General features: G+C 41.6%; 1 protein-coding gene across 15 annotated transcripts in view; it reads left to right on the top strand.

The window, feature by feature from the left end:
* The first annotated feature begins 5,009 nt into the window (after positions 1–5,009).
* Positions 5,010–24,403, top strand: part of nbeaa (neurobeachin a) — a 106,986-nt gene continuing 87,592 nt past the window's right edge. For 14 of the 15 annotated variants that reach the window (XM_086308919.1, XM_086308918.1, XM_086308917.1 and 11 more), the window contains exon 1: positions 5,011–5,621. In XM_086308919.1, coding sequence (XP_086165045.1) covers positions 5,304–5,621 — 318 coding nt within the window. In that variant the 5' untranslated portion in view covers positions 5,011–5,303. Of the gene's footprint in view, positions 5,622–24,403 lie in introns of all 15 variants that reach the window. The other variant, XM_086308916.1, reaches the window with a different exon arrangement.

Genomic DNA, 24,403 nt, shown 5'->3' with positions numbered 1-24,403 from the left:
TCAAGTTACAGAAAGCCAGCTTGTAAAGGGGGACCAAATACAATCATATTGATGCAATTTATAATAATCACTTATTTTAAAGACAAACAGCTGATAGTAGTTTCCTGTCAAACCAAATCTAGCTGCAACTATTATCAATCTAAGAATCATCCCTAACATTCAAACTGTATTGTCTCCTGTATGTGCTGATCAAACCTTCCCTGACAGACATCACCTCTTCTGCACTCTCTCTGCCTGATCTTCACTGAGTCCCAGTCCCCTCTGAAGCTCGAGCTCTCTGATCATCAGCCCAAACAGGACGCTGGCACTACCTCCACACATCTCTACAAAGGTACACCGGAACAGAGAGGATAATAACTGCCCGCCTGCAAGTACTGCAGCTCTGCTGGAGGTGAGGGAAGGAAAGGCATGAGGTGGAGGACAGATGAGGGGGAGAGAGACTGAGAGAAAGAACGAAAGAGGGGAACAATGTTAATGCTTTTACCCAATCGCCAGCCAGATCCCGGTTAAGACCTCTCTTTCTCCCAAAGAAGTCTTTTGTGGAATCATGACAAAGCTGAAAAAGCAAGCCTTTGTCTGAAAACAAAGAGAAGTGTGTGCGCGTGTGTGTGAGAGAGAAAGAAAGAGAGCTTGCTATTGTAGTTGTATATCTGTGTGTGTGTGTGTGTGTGTGTGTGTGTGTGTGTGTGTGTGTGTGTGTGAACCCAAGTGTGTTCACATCCAAGAGCAAAATCACATGTATTGGCTTGAGAAATTGCTTCTCTTGAGTGTGGGGAAGTGAGTAACAGATACAACTGTTGTACGCAGTGTGCGTTTGTTGGAGTGTGTGTGTGTGCGCTTGTCTCCTTTTTGCTGAAGATTGGGTCGGGGGAGGGGTGTGTATGATGGCCTCTGTTCATCTGTAACATTCTTTAATGATTTCACACAGTGTGAAATACACTTGCGTGCACACACACACCATTACAAAATGCCCCTCCCACATCACCCCCAGCTCCCACATCCAAGAGACATCGCATCCTCTGTGAAAACACACTCAGACATGCTCCAGAAGAGTAATGAATCAGCCTCTATAGCTGCCTTGTTAATGGAAATCCAACCCGGCAGATGTGGCCTTCTGGAAGAACACGTGGAGTGTAAAACAGGCTTATGTGTGCACACACAGGTGCCAGTAGCCACGGTCTGTTCAGCCACCAGAGGATAGTGTAGGTGTGTGAGTTATGTGTTTGTGAGACGCTGTGGCTGGACCTGTGAGTCACTGCTCAAAGAGACTCAAATGAGTGCATGACCTAAAAAACCTAAAAGGAATAAAATCCAGACGCGGTTAAGCAGCCGAGACATCGACTGAATTGATGGAAATGGTAACAATTTGCAAGAAGGGTACATAAACTGACACTTGAATTCATGCATTAAAAGCCATCCAGTCATGTAAAACATCATGAATTGTCATGAATTTACTTGAGCTAATAGCATCTCCAGCTTGCCCTGACATCAAGCCTCATTAGATTTTCTAAAAAACTGATGAGTAAAAGCAGTGGATGGATATATATATTAAACAAGAAAATGTGAAATAACTCAAAACATGTTTTATATTTTAGATTCTTCAAAACAGCCACCCTTTGCTTTGATTACTGCTTTCCACACTCTTGGCATTCCCTCTGTGAGCTTCATGAGGTAGTTACCTGACACGGCTTTCCAACCGTGTCGAAGGAGTTCCCAGAAATTCTGAGCACTTGTCTCCCCTTTTGCCTTCACTCTGCGGTCCATCTCATCCCAAAACCACCTCGACTGGGTTTAGGTCAGGAGTGTGGAGGCCAGGCAATCTGGTGCAGCACTCCATCACTCTCCTTAGTCAAATGGCCCTTACATAGCCTGGAGGTGTGTTTGTGGTCATTGTGCTGTTGAAATATAAATGATGGTTCAACTAAACGCAAACCAGATGAGATGGCATGTTGCTGCAGGATGCTGTGGTAGTCATGCTGCTTCAGTGTACTTTCAATTTTGAATCAATCCCCAACAGTGTCACCAGCAAACCACCCCCCACACCATCACACCTCCTCCTTCATGCATGTCGAGACCATCCGGTCACCTTTCCTGCGTTGCACAAAGATACGGTGGGTGGAACCAGAAATCTCAAATTTGGACTCATTGGACCAAAGCACAGATTTCCACTGGTCTAATGTCCATTCCTTGTGTTTCTTGGCCTAAACAAATCTCTTTTGCTTGTTGCTTTTCCTTAGTAGTGGTTTCTTAGCAGCTATTTGATCATAAAAACCTGATGCTATTTCTAAATGTCACCTGGTGTTGTTGTAGCCCTCTGCTTCAAGCTTCTTCATGTTGTACATGCCTTGGTATAACAAACATTTTCTTTTTGAGTTACTGTTACTGCTTTCCTATCAGCTCAAAGCAGTCTGACCATTCTCCTCAGACTTCTGGCATAAACCCAGAGAGTTGCTGCTCACTGGATAATTTCTCTTTTTCCGACCATTCTCAGTAAATGTTTTGAGGAAAATTCCAGTAGACGAGCGCTTTCTGAAATGCTCAAACCAGTCCTTTTGACACCACCAACCATGCCACATTCAAAGTGACTGAAATCACCTTTCTATCATTTGAACTGCAGCAGGTTATCCTGACCATGTCTACATGCCCAAATGCATTGATTTGCTGCCATGTGACTGGCTGATTAGACCGAGCAGCTGAACAGCTGTACTTAATGAAGCGGCTGGTGAGTGTATGTGTTTAGTATTGCCAACCCATCCTATTAATCCTAAGTGCATTTTGGTTTCTGTACCATTAATCATTTGTTAATCATAAACACTAGCAAAGAATTGCCCTGCGGGAGGTTTTTCCAGGCCTGCGGCTGCTGTGTAGAACACAGACATGTATGTTAATTTATCATGTTCTTCTTTTTATCTTCATTATACGACTGTTTACGGTCAGGTAGCAAAAAAAAAAGAGTTCATGGACACCAAAGAAATTAATAATAAATAGGCTAAATATATTTCTTCGTCTTTGGAAGCTGTGGTGCAGGCGCTATTCGCATCACTGCTTGTTTGATATGTGCAACATCATATTCCTGTGACACGTGTCACTGCATTTTGGCAAAATTTATTCGTAAACAGCAACTTACAACTAACATACACGTTCGTTTTGAGATCGGCTGCGATTTATAAGGATTTGGTGGTTTTAAAAATGTTTTCCAAAAGAACTATAGATGTTGATATCAGTATCAGATCGACACTAGAATGATAGGATCGATATTTTGTTCCTATCCTCTAAATACAATATGTAGCCCACCGAACTGTGTTAAAAACAATTTTTTCCAGAAATGTAAAAGTATGCATCTATAACCTTTTTTGTGTTGACTGTCATGTCTATTTTAGTTATAGGTCATTTAAACAACAACCCAAAGAGCTTCAGGGACAGGCACATTTACCTTTCAGCTTTTCATGTATTTTTATGTACGCTGAAAGGAGTGCTTTGTTGTGTTGACCAATTTTTATGGAATGTAAAAATCACAGTAACTTACTGGTCATTAAAATGTGTTCATAATTTGCATAAGTCACACCACACTGCTCTTCCCTACATAAGCTGGCTTTATAAATTAAAAGTGTTGGCATTCGCAATACCGGCTCTGTATTTACTCATTATACGACAGATATAAAAGAATGCAGTATTACACAGCACTACCTGGTACTCTAGGCAGCTTAAGTATTACGTTTCATCCAGACATGTTTAGGAGGAGTTACAGAAATACAGATATACACTATGATCATATAGGGTAAGATTCATAAAGGATCAAGTCATAACTATAGCTTATGAAGGAGCCATAAACACAATGAAGCCATGGAAGACATATAGCCTATAAAACATTTTGAATTTGACACAAAACACATTCACTTCTATTACTGCTCAGGTTTTTAGTTCCTCTCTCATAAACACACCTGAACCTGAGTAGATCACCAACACATGGGCCATGTGACAGCTGAGATATTGTATTATTGTATGCAATACCCGTCATATATGTTAATTTAATGCATAATTAAATGCCCCCCCATACACACACACTCACATACACACATTATGTTATATTATTTTAAGATAATCCACGTACAATTACGAAAAACAGTTTCCATGGCAACTGCTTGTAAACACATCTCCAGGCAAATATTTGCACATTCTGTTAGTTTCAGCCAGAAGGGATACAAAAACAGAGAAGTGAAAATAGAAGGTTTTTTACTTTATTTCCTGTCATACAAAGATATCAGAACAATTAGCCGTATTATTATTATTATTATTATTATTATTATTATTTTTTTTTTTAAAGTTAGGCAGTATAGTAAGGACCACGCTTTGCAAACCAGAAGGCAAAATAAGGATGGAGAGGTGATGAGGTAAGGAAAGTGTGAAAGTGAAAAGACAAAATTAATTTCTTGAAGGGGAAGACAGTTGATGACGACATAAAAAAAAACGGGGAAAATGAGAAAATCACACAAGAACAGATTAGTGTCAGGAGAACAATAGTGGGATGCTTAATGGATAAACAAAGGCACCAGAGCTGAACTGGGGGACAGAGGTAAGTGGGACAAATGGATGGCTTCTGAATATATAAACAGCCTCTGTCTGGAAACCAAGCGCCCTAAACTCCATCTGGATTTACCCCTGCACTACACCCAAAATACATCTGTGGAGGTTGACCCAGCCTATTTCTGCTACTTAAAGAAATGTAATGAAAGTTCCATCATTAATCCATGTTCGCACCCTCGCACTATTAAATATTTACAAGTAAAACAATATTTATATATTATATATATTTTTAAAACTCACAATAACACACAGTTGTTTCGACTGTGCTGTGTTCTGTGTGAACCCATGCATGGATGGCTCCATGTTATTCCGCTTCAGCACCCTCCCAGAAATCCCCACACTGCGCATGCGCGGCTTAAGCGCGCTACCGCAGACAGGGGGCGTTAACATGGCGCTGTCTCCTCCACGACCGCACTGACTGCAACCTGCCAATGAGAGAGAGAGCGAGAGAGGAGAGACAGAAAGAGGAGAGAAAGCGAGAGAAGCGTAGGTTTCCATTCCTGTCAAGCTTCCATCATTTTTTTCTCCTACACCTATGAGTCCCTACACATTTTCAGGTGGATAGGGTGAATTTCCAGAGTTTTTCAAACGCCGCTCCCCCTTGTTTCACCTGCGCAGTGGATGGTTTTTGTTCGGCGGCAGCAGCAGACGCCCGAGCTTGTAGAGCAGGTGTGAGGGACAGCGGCGACCGCTCCTCTCCTCCCTGTTTCCGAGGGGAAATGTCGAGCGAGAAGCCGGTTTCAGTACCACCGGGCTCTGCTTCTTCGCTCACGGACACGGACCGAGAGTCCCATCCTCCGGCGGGCTCCTCCACGCAGCAGCCGCCGCCACCGCAGCAGCAGGTCGCCGCGGGCTCTGGCTCCGGCACCACCGGGGAAAGGATGGTGTCTGCAGCCGGCTCTATGGTCCTCCCGGCTGGGGTGATCAACCCCGCTGTTCCGATAAGGAATATCCAGATGAAATTTGCCGTGCTGGTGGGCCTGATCCAGGTCGGGGAGGTTAGCAACAGGGACATCGTGGAGACGGTGCTGAACCTGGTGAGTGGGAGCAGGACCGAGCAGTCCTGGAAAACGCTGAAAGGAAGCCATAGAGCACAGCACAGTCGCTGCGCCCCAACCCGCTATGTTTTATTTACGATGCTTCGCTCTCTCCTGGTTGTGTGGCTTTCAGGGGATGATGTCATTTGTTTGTTCGAGAGGTGGTTGATATTTCTCTTTTATTTCCTTTAGATGAAACAAGGCCGCTGTAAGAAATAATAGTGTGTTATATTTAAGACCAGAGAAGTTGAATGAAGCATGTGACCCCACCGAGGCTCTGAGGGTAGTCTAATCACCGGCCATTGTTGACTAAATGACCCGTTTGCGGTAGCTACAACAACCGGAGACATTCGCAGTCAAACTGTGGGGGATACTGAAAAAGTCTATGCAGGCTATTCTCCTGACCCCGATATGTACCCTGAAGTGATGCATAGGCAGATTGTAACAAGCCGCGAGTGGTTTTAATGTTGCGCACAACATCAGGACCCCTACAACGTACTCCATTCGTGTCCCTAAACGGGCAAAATCATGCATGTGTGCACGTCCTGGCAGCACAAAAACAAACAGATCCAACGCGGACAAAGGCCGACTAGCATTATGCTACCATCGACATATGTGTGTGTGTATGAGAATGGGTCAAAATTATGCACAGGCCTATTGTTGGAGGCAGGGCCCTGCATCCCGAGCCCAAAGGAGTCACATATACGTTTGTGTATAGGTGGCTTTGGAGCTGTTAATGGTTTATATTACTCTGCTTCAAGCAGCCATTATTTCTGGAGCACATATACGTTTCCACACCTCTTCCATCTTTACCCCTCCATCGGAGGCTTGTGTCGGCGATGCAGGGCCTAGATCAGAGGATTTAATCCAGCTGGGTTTTTTTTCTTCTTTTTTTCCCCATGACTGGTGTGTACTGTTACGAAACAGATGAGCAAAATGTACAGCCGATGTAGGTCTGGAAGACTAATGCTTTTGGGGGGAGGTATAGGACGTGTGCGCGTTGGCTGTGTCCCCCTCCTTCATCTATCAGGCGATGGCGTGTGCTGCATGATATTACATGCATCTAGCATGGAGAAGAGGAGGAGGGGGTCTGATCATTATTGATTTTCTTTTGAAGGTAGAATAATAATGACTTGATAATGAATTTTTTACCCGATTACAGTGCAGCGAGTCTGACGGCCTGTTAACTCACTGGATGCTTGGAGCAGGACAGCCTACAGTTGAGCCAAACCAGTTTGATCTCAGTCAGACTGTGGTGAGCCATTCTGATTCAGGTCGCCTCTCATCTCCCCAATCGATTATTGGTACTACGGGGAAGTGCAGAGGGGCTTTCGCTGGCTCACTCCAATCTTGTCTCCTTCTTTTACAACCCCCCGGGTTGCACAAGCTGATAACCATCCATCCTGTTCCACAGCCTCCTCCTTCACTCTGGAGGGACTGAGAGGAGTGATGCTGCCTGCATAGACTAGGTTGGCAGGGCAGCGCCATGCATTTAAAAGCAGGTGGAGAGGGGTTGAGGGAGGGTGGGGGAGGAGAAGAGAGAGTGGAGGAGGAGGAGGTGGTAGGATGCTGCAGTGGCTATGTGCTCAGAAAATCACCAGCTGATGCAGCGGAAGAGGACAGGACTGGTCCACATCAGATCAGTGAAAGCCCATCAGAGCATTCAGCTGAAATGCACTCTGCATCATTTTCTGTAAATAACCCGCTTTTAAGGCCTTAATGTTTATTTGCAAGTGTTGCATTAGGCCCGACACGCTGACAAATTAAAGCAGCGTGTGTTGGTCATACAAAGCTTTACTTGCTAAATCCTGAATTGAACAATCAGTTCTGGTTGCAAGGCTGCCAATAGCTAAGCCTGTTAGGGAATTCGGCTGCCCAGCTCCTTAATTAAAAGAGTTGAAACAAAGAGGTGTGGAGGCAGGAAACCTCAGTGGTCATGCTGCTGGTACAATGAGTCCACTGTGACCCAAAAGCTGATCCATTATTCCAATCAGTGTGGGAGACCACAGCAGCCACATTCTCCTCCACCGGGGCTTTATTGATCAGATCCCACTGCGGCTGGAGTGAACAGATGGGCCTGTCTGCTGTATCAGATATGCTCCTTGGTCTGTACGGCGACATGAAACTGTGTAGAAAGAAAGAGAAGAACAGTTGAGAAATCAACTTTGAGCCCGAACACTTCAGTGCTGCCCTTGTTTATTCTTAATCTTTTAATAAGTCCACACACATAGACTAATAGACCTTCACTAGGTGTGGGGGGGGTGCTGACAGCAAGGTGCTCAGCGATTATCATCAACAAGGCATCACAGTTGTCAAGGCAACACCGGTCTTTGATTGCCTGCATCCAGACGCTCCACCACCTGGTGTTGCTCTGCACTTCCGGACTTCTCACACAGCACTCTTCCACAGCGTTTCTTTGCTCTCCCTCTCTCTCTAGCTGCCTTTGTCAGTCTCCTGTTTATGTGCTTAATATATCTTAAAGTACAGAACAGGCGATGAGTTACTTTTTTACTTATTGTATCTCCCATTGGGGTTAAGATTGACTTGAAATCTGGCAATTGTTAAGTCCAAAGCATGTGATTTTCATACCTCGCTGAGCCCTATGTGGAGGCATCTATGATGGATGTGTTTGTGTTCTAATTTATTCAGTCTTTCTCTTAAATTTGTCACCTGTCTGTAGGTAAGTAGATGTACATCAAACTGCCTAATGTAGATTTTACAGATCAATGGTTCTCAGTCTGGGAGTTGAGGCCCTTTCCGAGGGATCATAAGATGATTAATAGGGGAGGGGAGCAGTAAGCAGATTTATTTTTTCAGACGTTCATTTAATCTTTTGCTTTTTTTTTCTATCCTTAAGAATTACTGAGTAGTTTTACATTTTTAGGTCCCAAGTAAAACTGGGAACCCAGATCTCTTCAGCTGACCTGGAAATATTCAGCTGGTGTTGCAGTAATTTAAAGTTTAGGCACCACTCTTATGGGCAGCCCTCTCCACGATGGGATACTTCAGTCTGTTTGATTGGGCCCATTTCACAGTTGAGTTTTCCCCTTCCAAGAACTTCCTTTCGTTTGCCTCACTGCACTGTTTGTTCTGTAGATTTTAACCCTAAAATCTTTCCAGTTAATGTTCAGCCACTTCTTCCACCCAGTCGCTGGTTATTTGTGTGACACGTTGTGATGCTGGTGGAAGAAAGCCAGGTGAGAAGCAATTTTTGTTGACAGAGAGAAGAGTGTTGATGTGTGACTTATCTGTCTGAACCGTACTGTCATATCTATTCTTTGTTTGAAGAACTGAGACATATATTTCAAATGCATCTACAGGCAATACTGTCAGTCCCTCTGCCTCAGTACAGCACCAGCTGGGCTTATTTATAGGCGGCTTTATCTAGTTGTAATGCTTTTTTTGGGATCAAAACGGCGTGTTTATCTGGGATAGAAAATGATTGGTGACACACTCTGGCTCACTCTTAGTTTTTATGCCACCTTCTTTGCTTTTCCTTTCCTCCTTTGCCATCCTCCTCGGTCAGATGCAATATCTTCTGGCAGTGTCAATCCCCACCTGAGCCTCCTCAGTGGTCCCACTGACTCTCTGTTAGCAAACGTCTCATTATTCTTGTCCACACGTTCCACAATCACCAAGGTCACCTGATCCTGAGTCCTCAGCCGGCAGAGCGAGACTCGGCACAGCACACCAAGTCAGACACATCCTGATTATAAAAATACACCAAGGTGAATGCAGGCACACTTCAATCCATTCATCGAGGTTATAAATGGAGGAACAAATGCATCACAGAGACTCGCTCTGTGTCTTTGAATCTCTGTCTGGTGCGCTGCGACTCTGGCATGCTGATTTATGCTTCATGGATTTGTAAAGGAATAGGTCACCCATTTTCAAGATGCATTTTGTGCCATTGTACTTTGCCCTGAGGTGGTTTGAGACATCAGCACAAAACTCAGTTTAAATGAACCGTTTTTCAAGGGTGCCCCATGGCTGCATACCTAGGGCATAGGTTAACTATTTCCCTGCAGCACTGTGATCTTCTTGCATGGCCTCGCGGTGGAATAACAATGCGTCATCTGGTGCTCGCACAACCGTGGAGATGAGCGTATTAACAAGCATCAGCTAACAGACTTGAACAGTCATTTAAATCATGTGCTCTCTTGCTAGCGTGGTTTAAATGGACTTTTGAGTATAGTGAGTAGTTTTAAAGACACAAAGACAAAGATCTGATTGAAAGTTGTTGTTTTTTTTAACCGTTCAGTACTGCTGGTCCATATTGGACTGTCATATAATATAAGTATTGGTATGTATATTGTCTGATATGCACACATATGTTTTAAATCTGCCAGCTCCACTTTGTTTTTTCAAAAACTGTTTTCCCATCTTCTGCAAGATGATATTGAGGTGGTTATTTTTGGGAAAGATTAGCTGCTGTAAAGCTGCAGAGAAGCTTACGGTTGCCAGTTTGTGCCTAGGGTCCACAGGCAGTAAGCAGCGTTAGCTAACGATGTAAACAGTGCTGGACAAAAACACTGCATGAACGCTCTCTTATTTTGTTTCCCTAAATGAGTATACAAAATATATACACACACACACACACACACACACACACACACACACACACACACACACACACACACCTATGTAAGGAAGAGCTAGAGGACAGAAGGTGTGGCTTCTGCTGCAAGGTCATGGATGACTTTGCTATCTATCACACAGCTGGGTTGTCCTGACCTCTGCATGAGCCAAAGGAGAGACAGGGAGCATGAAAGCCAGGAAGAAAACGATGATGTGGAAGGATGCTCATCTTGTACTTTAAAAAAGAAAAGAACAAAATGCGGTTGAAGGAGAAAGATGGTGAACTAAAGGGTGAGAAATGATGAAAAGGATTCAGAGCGGTTCAGTTTGTGATTGTCCTTCAGGTGCTCTTTTATTCTTGAGTGTAACATAGGTCCAGCTGTATGATGTTCTGTGGGGGTCTGATGAGTTCCAGCCCCCCTGCGGAGCCTCATCATGCTGTGGGTATCACTGTTCTCCTCTTTCCTCTGCTCTTTTGGGTACAGCAGGGAAATGTAGTTGGGAGTCCCATAAACCAGGGAAAATGTAAGACTTCGCTCACATTTAAACTTTTAATTGGCCATTTTTCTTCATCGATCACTTGTCACAGCGTGGAATTAACTTGTACTACTTTGTTAGCATGGCTAGCGTTCTTCCAGAGCCGAGATCTGCACCTCTCAGATTCTCCCGCAGTCCGGACAAATCTACAAACTCTTTTCATAGTGTTGCAAATTTCTGGGGAAGGAAAATACCCAATTAGAAGTATAAATGCCAGGTTGTCCATTAAACTACAAACCTTGTTGCTCCCAAATCCTCTTATTACCAAGCTCCTCCAGAATGATCTGCTTCTGAACCAAAGAATCTCTTTTAAGGCATAATGCTGAGGCCCGCTTTCATTATCATTTCTTTTTCAGCCTTTTTAGCTTGAATTAAAACACGATTTGCGCTAAACTCAAACCAGACTGATTTGTATGCGTGTGTATTAGGCATCTGGGCTAAAAACGTTCACCTCTCTGTCTTAAGGCTCCTAAATTCTGCTTCGCTTCTCTAAATTCCTTCTCATCCTTTGTTAGCAGCTATTTCCAGATGTGGGGTTTTTCCAAGGATAAGCCGTGTAAGATTTGGGTGAGCGTGTCTTCTGAGAATGGGAAGAAAACAAGGGGCAGAGGTTTGGTGGGGAGGAGGGAGGAAGTGGCTTCTCTGTCACTTCCTCCATCCCTCTAGATTGTTCATCTCCTCTAAGCACATCCACTTCCCCTTACCCACTGGTGTAATCTTGTCTCGCTCTTTGGCTCCCTGGCTGGGTGAAGCGGCCGTTGGATGAATGTAGATGATCCCTTTTATGATTAGGTAATGGAGCTGTCTGCAGCGCCACCCCTCACTGGTTCTTATTCTCGGAATACTTTCTCCGTCTTCTCATCTTTGAGCATTAGAAGGTCTGGAGGGAGACTTTGTGTTGTCCTGTCATCACCTCTTACCTACTGTTGCTAGGTTTTTGTAAATGCAACTGCAGATGGAAGAGAAGTGCAATAAGGAGATGACATAAGGCGCTCAGGCCTGGCTTTTACCTGCAATGCTATAAATTGTCATAGAGGGGATTTTATGTCTAGAGTTTGATTTCTTTAAAACACCATCGGCATAGGGGTCTTAATTAAGCAAGAGCAGGTTTTATGAATTATGAATGAATTGCATAAGGGAAGCACATGCTTGTTGGCAATTATCGAGCTGAAAATGTAATCGCTTTTGAACCGAACAGTCACCTTCTGTGTTTGCTGTATGCTTTAAGGCTCCATTATCAATCTTGATAATTTTTTGATTGAATTTGTTATAATTACCACTCATAAATAATTCAACTTTTAGGTTAGGTTAAGGACTGAACACTGAGTACACTTCAGCAAATCTAAAATGTGATTCAACACATGATTCGCATCATTAGCAAAGTCATTAGCACAGAGGTTCAGTTACTTTTTCCAGTCTGCGCTGTGATTGACGACCCAAGGTTTTCAATAAAGACATTAAAAGGGCAGCTGTTTGTGTGTTATTAGTTTAGGCGTAAATGTGACCTGAAACCTGAAACACTCAGCCCTGTTAGTAATTCGCTGCATCAAAAGTATCCGTGAATAGAAGTAAGGTCCGCATATTAATACTGTGTAAAGTACTTAACCAAAGATAACCAACTCGTCCCTTTGCATTTGTAAAAGTGTAACCAGCTGGACTTTGAGATTTCTCTTAAATTCCTTAAGATATAAAATATTAATTGATTAATTTAATATCAGCTTTTTTTCTCTGGCCTAATGCATAATTCATTTTCACAGCTTCACATTAAGAGCTCCAGGAAGCATATGTTCTCGATTGTTCTGGTTGTCCTCTGCTGTGCTCCTTGCTTCAACACCATTGTGTCTGTGTGTCTGGCTGCTTCATGCTTTTGTGTCTGCCTCTATTGTGTTTTGTTTTTTTTTTTGTGTGTGTGTGTGTGTGTTTTTTTTTTTCTCCCCCAAAAGTGTGCATTGTCTGCGTGTGATTGTAGTGAGATGGGAGGGGCCATAACAATATAATTCCTATGTCATCTTAATACAAAACATTTGGATCAAAAACACTGTTGAGAATCTTGTTTGTTTTGCATCGGTGTATGCGTGTGTGTGCGTGCATTTACATCTGGCACAATGACAATGCAGTAATCTCCAAAATTATAACAAGCTGCTTTGTTTGATTTACCTGGTTTTTGTGTGCCGGCGAGGGTGCGCCCCCAACATCCCAGAAAGAGGAGAAATGAGTGTTCCTACAGAACCCCTGCTTTAGTTTCCTACACCTTCATCTGCACATTTTCTCTGGCAACACACACACACACACACACACTCTCTGCTCTCTTCCTTTTTGTAGCCCACATCATTCCCTGGCAGGGGTGATTTTATATTCATGCTGGCCTACTTCGCCTCACTCCCTTGGCTCTAAACACACACACACTTGCCTTACTGGAAGTATAGCTAACTGTGTACCTATTCATCATGCTGCATATTGCAGTGGCCGACGGTTGATTATAGCCAAGTTTGTAGTGTGTGTGTGTGTGTGTGTAATTTTAGTATTCTATATTAGATATCTAGGATCTCTGAGGTATGTTCGTGCATCCCCTACAGCCTGAAAACGGTGTCAGAAGTTGTCATTTAACACCACATTACACTGGTTAGTAGTTCTGCTCTGCATCACAGCAAATCATTGTCTGCTTTTTGCTTTCCACCCTGTTACACAGTGAGTGAAGAACATATCAGGACGACATGGCCACCACATGACATAGACTTGAAATAGTGTATATATATTAGACTTAAAACTTGTTGTTTTTTTCCTAAGTAAGAATAAGAACACTAGTTACCCAGGCCACAGTGACACTGTATGCTTTTTTTTGTGTGTGTCTTCCTTTTTTGTGGAGGTGATGCCGTTAGCGTAGCAGCGCTGGTTTTGGCTCACAAAATGAAGTTAGGAGTGTGAGCCATGGTTCATATCATCAAGGGAAATAAGAACAGTATCATAATCTACTGTAGAGTCCTTATTTGGCAATAACATTGTGTAGGTGGGCTGGATATCAGTCAGTAGTGTCGACAACTGATAAGAAAGCAGTTCGGGCCATGACAAATCTTACATGTGGGGTCTTTCCAGTGCAGGTGCTTGGAGTAGGTGCTACGTGGAGCGTATATTTACACGATCGACCCTCTTAATCAGCTGTTCTGTGTCCATTGAGGTGTAGGATCAACTGGACTTACGAGGAGAATCATTTTGCGGCAGCTTTGGCTGTGGTGTCAGTTGTAAATGTGCCAACACGACGACAAACACAAAGACGGTTGCTGCAGTGTTGTTTCCTGTGCAAGCCTATATGCCGGGTTTGAAGTCGTTTATAGTGAGAGGACTGCTACATCACCTGTAGCAGAGTTCAACTAGTCTGTATTAAGCCAGGGCCATTGAAGCCTGTTCTTCTGGGTGGGAATGTGTAAGAACTTACTTTGTTTTACATCTAGTAACCATCTGGTACAAAAGTTTATTGACTGATGTTTGGATCTAGCACCTTTCTAGTCATCTATGTTAGCGTGGGCAGCTAGAAATACTGTATTAGGTGGAAACGTGGAAAAGCCAATACCGGAAATTATAGTAGCCGACTAGTAACCTGTCGACCTGTTTTTTGTTTTTGTTTTTTCCTTGTTTTGTATTTAGTTTTTTCGTTTGTAGCTCTAACAAAATAATTGCAATGACCCAAAAACCAGCTATACATATATTAGATTTCATTTTGACTGGTTGTTTTTAAATCAGTTTGGTTTCTGAATTTTTGCTTTTAATCCAGAGTTGATTTTCCTGTTGATTTCCTTATTTTAGATGAGGTTTTATTAGTCATCAGTGTCAGAGTCAAAATTTAGGTATTGCAATAAAAACACAGAATGTCTTGAAATCAGTGCCTCATCAGACAGGTTGTAACATTTTTACCAAACTAATAAAAACTAAAACTAAGGATTTTTTTTTGTGTTTTTCCAAATTCAAAAAATCATTTCAGTTAGTTTTAGTTAACTATAATAACCTCAGCCTCAAAAACAGCAGTTACTGCAAAAATCAGCCTCACTCCATTTATTCTCTGGAACAGAGAAACTGTAAGCACATGCAAAACAAACCCTCTGAAGCATATCAGGGTGTATATGTGTGTTAGATCACAAATGCTGCTATAATCAATGCTCTTGCAGTATTTGCATTAAAAGCAGGATAAAATATAGTCAGTGGGTAAAGTTTAAAAAAAAATGTCATCGCTTCACTGAAAGTCTACTCCTCCAGTTTACATGTAAGTATAAATAATGGCTTTTCTTAGACTGCTCATTAGATAAAGAGCTTATTTTTGTTGTTATGCTGCTCATTTGAGGCAGTTATTCCATACAAGTACACAAGAATATTACAGATAATATATATAGCACACATCTAATTAAAAAGTTAAAACACAAAGACAGTGGCAGGCTCACTCTCGGTGCCCAGCAGCCAGTCAGAAAAGATGCAAAACCTAGTACATCTTTGAATTTAACAGACTTAATTGAACACCTTTGGAAACGCTTCATGACAGTGTGGCCTGTTTTGCCTGACCTCTGTATTTGCCCACCAACCAAAAGTTGAAAAGGTGCTGATGTTTCGGTATTTCTCCATAGGATGGAAGAAAAGAACTAATGATTGATGGAGAACAAGATGTTTGTAAAGCCCATCCTGCCCTTAGCTAGAAGCATCTGTGTGACATTCCTAAACCTATTTCATAGTAATTGAGGAAAAATAAACCATGTCACAAAAGGCTCAAAATCCACTGAAACTCTTAACAGCATGTGGAGTAGTGTTTGTGATGGTAAAGTGCTAAATTATCACATTTAAAAAAAGCTGTGCTGTCATAAGACCTTTTACAAAGCATATAAAAAGAAAAAAACTGTTTTGTGACTTAAATCAAATATGTGTAGAAAATGCATTAAAAAAATCACTCATTTGTTTTAACCTGAGAAAATAAAAGCCAGTTTTCAACTAAGCTGGGTGTGCCATTTTATTTATTTATTTTTCAGCAGAAATTTGGTTTCAGACAAACACTCACAGCCACACAACATGTAATTAGCATTGAAGCGCCTCGTAAAGTTTGCCAAAGTAAACCATGGGAGGACCACCGTCATGAAAATACTCCTAACAATAAACCCAGTCACTCAAATCACCTTCACACAACTATATATGAACACTTTAAAGAAGCTAGCAAAGGGAAAATGGTCAAAGCTAAAGCTAGAAGGAACACAGAACTAGCTAGCAGCCTCAGTATGAGCAAAGCATCAATGCAATTACAAGGAGAAAAGCACCAATGTCCCGTAAACATGCTGGGAAATGATTTAAAAACCTGACATTGTTATATAAATCTGTTGCAATTGCTTTTGTTTGGGAAGGTAAAATATGTCACATAAAGGTGGCTGTAGAGCGGCTCATTTCCAGTGAATTATTTATAACTAACTGTTTACAATTAATTATTTATAGTTAAAGAGCACTTTATTTTCAATTGTTTCAGGGAGAGAAGATGATCCTGCAGCTTAATGCAATTTGGAGGAATAGTAAAGTTTACACATTTCTTTTATAATGAAATTAAGTTCAGGCACTGAAGAAACGTCATCATGTTGCCTAGCAACCATTTCCCAATAGGCTAAAGAGACCTGTTTGTAGCGTTTATGCACCTGTAACATCTTGTGTTGTATCATTTTAATTCCATAACAGTGTCATCTCATTAATTATCCCCAAAACTTAAATAATCCATGATATATTATGACATCAAGATGTTGCCTAGTAACCAGCCAACAACTAACATCATGAAGTAAACAATACTGAAGCACTGGCATGTACTGGTTGAATTACATTAACTCTGACTAGTTGTACAAATAAATATTGGAGAGAAAAAAAACATTTATGTTATAATTGACATTTATAAGTTTTTGGTATTTATGAGTAAAATGACACAAACCAGTTATTCAAATAAGACGTAACCACATGTAGAAATGTTCGTTTCTGATACCAGCAGGACAACCATGATCCTGTAGCACTATGTCATGGTTTATCCTCACCCCTCCTTCAGGCACTTTCACACTCGGAAACCCTCGAGGAGAGAGGTACAAGAAATCATTTTGAAGCCAATATCTGACAGTGTTGGTGACTCACTGTACTAACCTCCAAAAGCCCCTGTGCCTCACCAACCCACCCCTCTATATCCACTGACCCCTTACCCTGCACTCGCCACATTCAAGCTCTGAATGCGGTCAGCTCAGGGTAAGGGTTGGATTATGTTATCTGAGTGCAGAGATGGAGGCTCTTATAATCAAGTTAATGTATGGATTCAATAGATGGCTGAGTCTCACCCTGTGCATTGTACCGTGGGGGTCACGCATGGAAATTGTTTCATTCCCAGTTGCACAGTGACCTAAATGAAAAATCTGGCATTGCTGACAAGAATCATACAGACATCGATTTGTGAGAGTGTGTGTGTGTGTGTGTGTGTGTGTGTGTGTGTGTGTGCATAGATAGTCAGTCAGATAGATGGATGGATGGGTACCTAAAATGTGATTTTGTTGCTTGCCTAAGGAACTGGAATTGCACTGAAATGTTTATCTCCAAAGCTGCTACAAATGATTCATGAGATGTCTGTATTTGAATGTCACTGCTGACTCCTGCCAGGAGTTATTCCTCCCATGACATAATTTTAGTCACTGCAGTCTTTCTTTTTTTCTTTTCTAAAAATCCTAATCTTTCCGTGTGTTTACTCTCTTATTTCAAGTGTGAGGCCTTCTTGGCAAAGAGAGCGTGCATGCTGGCATGGCTCTGTGATATTTGAGAATGGATTTTGTGTTGATATGACCTTTTGATTGGAAATAGTTTGTGTGTGTGAGTGAATTTGACATTCATGAGATCATTATCTGGGTTTTTATATTTTTGTAACTTTATCATAACCGACACTTAAACATTTCGTGTACGTGCAGTTATAATTTTGAAAGCTTAATATTATTTCATTGTAGTTAGACTGGAATCGGGAGTTGGATATCGGCCACTAATACCTAACCTAATGGCAGCTACAGTGAGACATTTATTAATTACTTTCCTCGATTTGTTTACTAATAAACAAATCCATATGTGTAGTGGTGGATGACTTGTTATGTAAATATTACTAAATAGAGTAAAAAAATGACTTAAATAGTGGTTTTGTAATTGGTTTCCAAGGTAAAAATTGTTAAATTTTGAGTACATTTTGTGTGTAAGGAAGGCATTTCTGGTTAACTTAATACCACAAGTTTTTTTCATAAACGTTGTTGCGTATGTAGTTTTTAGATGTTTTTAAATGTAACTCCAGCTTATATTTTTGGGTTCTAGTTGCCCTTCTTTACGTCTCAAAGTTAAGTCTTTTGATTAGGTCTTTCTAGCTTGCTCACACATCCATTAGTTATCTAATAGCATCCAAGAAAATCTCCTCCAGGATGATGGCATGCACCAAAACAGAAGTCATCAGATAAATTGAAGCTATGAGAGATAAAGTATTAATGTATTAAATCCCCTAAAGGCATGCAAATAATGCAAAGGACAGAAGGAGATGACTTGAAAACATGGTTTATGTAAAAAAAAGAACTGGCCAAAACTGACTTGATTTGAATCTAAAATGATCAACACCAGCACAAACTTCAATTGGTTGTCTTTCAAGGTTTTATTTCCAAAGCACGAGCTTCTGACAACTGCTTCTCTCTTACCGCTGTTTTTGTTTTACTTCAAACGCCTCATGTTCACCACTGTCCAGCGTGGAGGACGAGTCTGAAGTAAAGCTGATGGACAGGCCTGTACTGGTACAGCACCACAACAGATGTGTAGTTGAGGCCTGAGCTCATTCTTTTGGCCGTCTTTTATTAAAAAGCACATTTTGGAATTGTTAGAGAATAATTATATAATGAAATACGTCAGAGCCGAGTTTGGCTTCAGCAAATTTGGCTTCTTTGTGTTCAGTTTTGTAATTGTCTGGCTTGACTTTTGATTGTCTTGGGTGTGTGGGTGTGTGTGCACACTGTGTGTGATCTTTTTTTTTTGTACAATAACGCAAAGTACATCATGGTCCGCTAACCCCTCAGCCGTATTTTGTGTGCGCGCGCATTTGAGTGTGTCATTCCTGACTGTGTCTTATGATGATGGATTACTGAGACCCACTGGAGCTGCTTGCTCCCGCTCTTATCCTCCATCAACTGCGGTTCAATGGAACAGTACTCTCCATTGTTTCAGCTGATGGCGAACATGCACGGAGGCATGCGTTTGTGTGTGAGTACTCACACACACACACTGTGCATGCACACATCCTATCTGATGTAGTGCATGCACGACAAACCAAACCAAGCAAACAGATTAGCGATCCTGAATTGCCACCAGCTTGATGCGAGGCAGGTCTGCTGGGTCTTATCTAGTGATCTTTGAACTTAACATCAGCTAGTCTACAGCGGCCTCATCTCACAGACACACAAAGACGCACACACTCAAACGCATTCCGTAAAAAGGCAATCATCACATAACTGAATATGGAGCCAAGAAGAAACACACTTGCACATATAAAACGCCAGACTACTTGCATACTGCAAACAAGTTGCTCTGATCAATCATTCCTTGCGGAGGCTGAGAAAGAACAAGGAGCACATAGTGACTTACACCCAGTGAGGTGTAAGCAACACGCTGGATGCCCTGTAGGACTTCACTTCCTCTCAGCTTTGAAATTATCACATTTTGAGTGAAATCAGGAGACAAGTTGCGAAAGGCCTTGTTAAAGTACAGAACGCAAGCCTCGAGTGCTTCCTTCTGAGGCTCCCATGACATAACGCACAAGCATGCCCTTGTTACTTCCTGACTTGAGGAAAAACTGAAAAGAGAAATTAAGTTACATTAGTTCCTAGACAGAATCTGCTGTTTCCAAGTGGAAGAGGAGAAAAATGCTGAAAGAAGGGTCCTTAAAGTTCCACTTCAGCACCTCACGGTTTAACTAATGCCTTCACCCGGCTTCAGCAGCATCTCTCATTTGTTTGATGCAGTCCTTCCCACGGTGAGAACATGTCCTTGATTTCACTTCTCTCCTTGGCCCTTTCTATTTTTTCTCTCTTTGAGCCTTTCTACTTTAGATACTTTTTCGCTCTCCCACTCGTGACTTCCAGGCATTTTATTTTATTTTTTATTTTTTTGGCCTTAACACATAAATCATAAAAGTTGTGTTCTGGTAAAAGGCCCAGGCAGTGCTTCCTTACTGCAGCTCTTAGGTTGTCTCCAGAGTGTATGAAGAAGTTACACCCGTGTTCATTCATTCCTTTGGATTCAGGTGTTAAATGAGCAAAGCTAAGTGCAGCACGTGGTGACTCTGGCATATTTATTTAACGATTTATCGATCTGTACTTTCCAGAAATGATGAAGCTAACGCTGTTGCCATTCTGTGAAAAAACATTTCTTTTACAAAAACAAGCAGCTCAAAAGGCAGCCGATTGCCTTAATTGCCATCATTAACTTGATTAGCTTAAAAGTCAGTTTACATTCTGGTGCTGCCTCTTGATTACAGTTCACTTAAAATACTTGATCTGATATTTTCTATGAACATGACAAGCTTTTCACCTCTCTCGTGGCATTAAGTGGAGAGCAGTCCTTATGGTGTCACAGTTTTGCAGCTTTATCACAAAAGTAAATAAAAACACAACCAGCGTAGAAGAAATCGGAACGACTACGAACCTCGAATTTCTCAGATGACGCCACTCTGGAGGCTACGCTTGAAAGACACACACTAAGTTATTAAAATTGTATAGTCAGTTCCTTCAGTACAGAATAAAGTGTCATTGGCTGCTCCATTGTCACATGGGGTTGCCACAGCAGGTGGTGATGCGTGTTTGATTTGGCAGAGCTTTTACTCCAGATGCCCTTTCTGACACAATCCCAAAAGGATTTGCGTCTATGGCTGGAATCGAACGAGCAACCTGCCACTTGCCAAGCAAATGGTTAGAGACGACTACACTATAGATTTAAAGTGCAGCTGTTTGACTTCATACACGTCTTTGTAGAAAGGATATGTTGCTGAGGGTGGCTGCCGCACCCAACAATAGCACGATATGACTATACCACTTTTTTATTTTTTCTTTGCGTCCTACTTATTTATTCCTGGGTCCAGGACCCAGTTAACACTAGATGAAAGGGATCAACCGAACAACAAGAGCAAACTGAACTGAAAAGGCCATCGACTGAATTGTGTTGTATAAAGAAAGATGTAAATTTATTCATGAGAAAGTGCATCGGCTTATTATTTTAGCTGAGAGGCACGGTTCTAGCAGTTCAGCGCTGTCAGTCTCAAGCACATGCTTTCAGATTTCTATGATAAATGGTTTTATGTAGGGGATGCACATGCATTTTAATTTTATATATCCAACTCCTTTTTTTAATTCCCTGGCTAAAATAAATAAATTAAAAAAGTAGCACCATGCAGCAGGCTTTTATTGGAAGAAAATCCAAAAATCTCAAACTTTCATTGGCGCTCAGGCTTTCCTAATCTTCAAATTTATTACATAAACTTAAAAAAGCATTTTTTAAAGATCCCACTGATAAACAGCCAAACGAGCTGTGCCTAACTTTAATCAAAAGTCTGAGCTACTGTTACTGCTATACTTACTACTCAGTACTGCATCATTTCAGTGTGATGTTTTTATAGCTTTTTGAATCGGAAACGTGGTTTTTAATAATGTGTTTGTGAAAGAGTATCAGGGCGTGATCTATAACACGAAAGAGCAAAAAAAAGTTTTTTTTTGTTTTGTTTTTGTTTGTTACCCAATAGCATGTGACAAGGCTTATTGCAAGATCCGTTACTAAGCCTCTTTAGCCAATCAGGTGGCAGACATTTTAAACTGCAGTTGGATGAAGTCAGCTTTGCGATCACTTGGCTGCAATCCTCCAAACCCTGCAGTGTGTGTGTGCGTACGTGCACATCTTTCTGACCTGGATTTTTTTCCCCCTGAATATAATATCAGCCGTGCTGAGTATGGCTCTGCTCTGCTGCGGGGGCTCCTGCAAAGAGCGGGGCTTTCGCATCTTTGGTCGTATTTTGCCGCCACGCACTCTTAGACCTTGAAAAGATCCTGGTGGTATTAATACAGCAATTAGTGCAGTTGCAGCTTCAGCTGTTTGTCAATGACTTTTTCCGCCCAAATGAAGGATTTCCAATGCAGCTTCTCTTAGTCAGTGTATCTGTCAGCAGAGAGAGCAGGAGCTGTCCGCTGTGCTGAAAAGAGTCCGCTGTATCTGTCCGTCTTCTCTCTTTATCTGTCATTTCCCCCAAGCAAACATTCACACTGTTACTCTTTCTGCAGTTTTTCCTTTCTACCCTGTTGGTGACATCTGACCTCACTTTATTTCCATCTCCCTTTCCACTCTTGATCTCTTCTTCTGTTAAAAGCTCTTTTTCCCTTCACTTCTGCTCCAGTAAACAGACTTCTGAAAAATCTTTTTTTTTCTTTTACAAGCTACTCAAATGCTAATGAAATGGTGGCTCATTATTATTGGATTATTTTGGGAAGACTCGCCGCATCCCTGCAGTTCTCTTCCAGTTATCTCCTCCCTTCTCTCTCTCTTTTCTCTTTTCTTTGTGTTTACTCATGCTGTCATTCATGTGAATTGCTGCTACTGCTGTGTGTTGGTGACGAATCAAGCGAGAGTGCGAATGACTAAGACCTACAAGACATTTTGCAATGAATTGTTTAAAGGCCTTTAGCCCTGTGAATGCTGAGTATGTGTGCTGGCTTTGGCCGACTTTAACAGCGGCGTCCGAGTGTTTGCGCTCACTTGTCTGCGTGTGTGCACAGTATGTTTTAAGCTAGCACTTGATAAGGTTTGAGTCAGGAAGCGGGAAAAGGCACACTGAACTGGTCTGCAGCGAACTGGAGACTTTGTAGTGGCTGTCATAAGAAACACATCTCAGCAGGTATTACTGTCTTATCTTGCCTTTTCTCACTCCTCTTTTATGCAGCTCTCCCTCTTTGGTTGCTGGCGGTGCTAATAGAAACAGACAAGCCGGTACATGGGAGTGCTCAATAGCTTTGCTTCTCTTTGATGCATGTACAGACGCACATTCATGCTTATTTTTGTGGAAAACGTGCCCAGGGTACAGCTCCTGGCACTGAGAACCAAAATGCAGTTGTTTTGTTTTTTTTAAATGCATTTCTTTTTTATGTAATGCAAATGTAGAGCTTTCACTTATTTGCTTAATTGGAGGCAGCACATGCTTGATTGGAATTCGTCACCTTACCCACACAGCACCCTTGACAGGATTACACTAACTGATGGGAAACAAGCCTTCTTTGCCCATGGGCCTAAATATTTATGCATACAGGGCTTTACCCAAATTAAGTCCTGAAATGGTACAAGGACTGAATACCTAATTTTTAATTTGGTGCATTATGGCTCAAAGTTATTGCATACATTAATGCAACACACACAAAAAAACACGCCTATAAATACATTCGTATTTGCCTTATTCAAACCAAATGTGGCCCGTGTTTACTACTACAAGTGGGAAACATGATAAGTGAGAAACGAGCAAATCGTTTGGGGAAACATGAAATCTTACAAGCCCTGGCCCAAGATAAGCGCGTCGGATAAGCACTCTCAATCAGACGTTAAGCCCAGTTTATTTTCTCCGGTTTTCTGTGTGTCAGACCTGTGATTGGATGGCTTATGTGTGAGAGGAAAAAAAGTGAGAGGGATGAGAACAGTGTTGATGTTGCTGCATGGAGCTGCTGTATGTGGCTGACGTATCAGCTTGTAATAAACGGCCATCTGCACTCTTTTTCGGGGAAAACGCAAAGTGCGTATTAAGAAAGTGCATTTTGTGTGGCAAGTTCTATGAGATGTTTAAAGCTCCCCGATGCTTTTTGTTGTTTTCTTATAGATGTATACTCACATGTATTGGTGGAAGATGAAAGATGGTGCTCTGTTGCCACATTAGCTTCAATGCAGTTTTTGAGTGGCTGGTTGAAAACATGTCATTTTGTGTCAGCTCCTAAAGAGATGCTGTAGTTTTTTTGTTTATTTATTTATTTATAAAATGAGAGTGTTGAGTCTATGTGAGGATATACTATACCATGCCTAGTAGCAGTACGTCCATAGTGATGTCTACCACACATTTTTATTTCTCTGTCCATCACCATTTTCAGGTTAGCATATTAACACGCACTGTTTACCTGCATGGATTACAGGACTACAAACAGAATGCAAAAGGAACCAGAAAGCTTCCCATACCTAAAATTTTGGTTATGCTTTATTTTCATTAGAACTTGACCAATAGATATATATTGGCCCAGCTGACATATCGGTCCATATTGGCTATTTGCCAATAAATGCTGATAAATAAAAATCTTAAAGTAAAAAGAGTTTGGGGTCTTAGAAATCCTGCATCCGTCATTCTCATTCATATGCAGACTAAATTTCCGTAAACTGTTCAAGAAAATAAAAAAAATCTGACTCTTAAAATCAGTTATAGACGATCAAAGTTATTTCCTCCTTAGAAAAATGGGAACGTTTATGAGTCAAGCTGTCTAGAAGCTTTTAAAGCATTACAGTCCAAAACCGAAAGTGCACCTGTCAGCCTGGACGGAGGGAGAGGAAGGGAATCATGTCAGTAGGATTCATTGTTTCAGGCCCATTAATGGCTGTGG

The sequence above is a fragment of the Aulonocara sp. 'chitande type north' Nkhata Bay genome, linkage group LG10 (assembly GCF_057382095.1).
Source record: "Aulonocara sp. 'chitande type north' Nkhata Bay isolate Kocher_YH1m ecotype deep benthic linkage group LG10, A_spYH_male_GT1.1, whole genome shotgun sequence".
In the NCBI taxonomy this organism is placed as follows: Eukaryota; Metazoa; Chordata; class Actinopteri; order Cichliformes; family Cichlidae; genus Aulonocara; species Aulonocara sp. 'chitande type north' Nkhata Bay.
The sequence above is the reverse complement of the archived record's forward strand: the minus strand, read 5'-3'. Positions and strand labels throughout refer to the sequence as shown.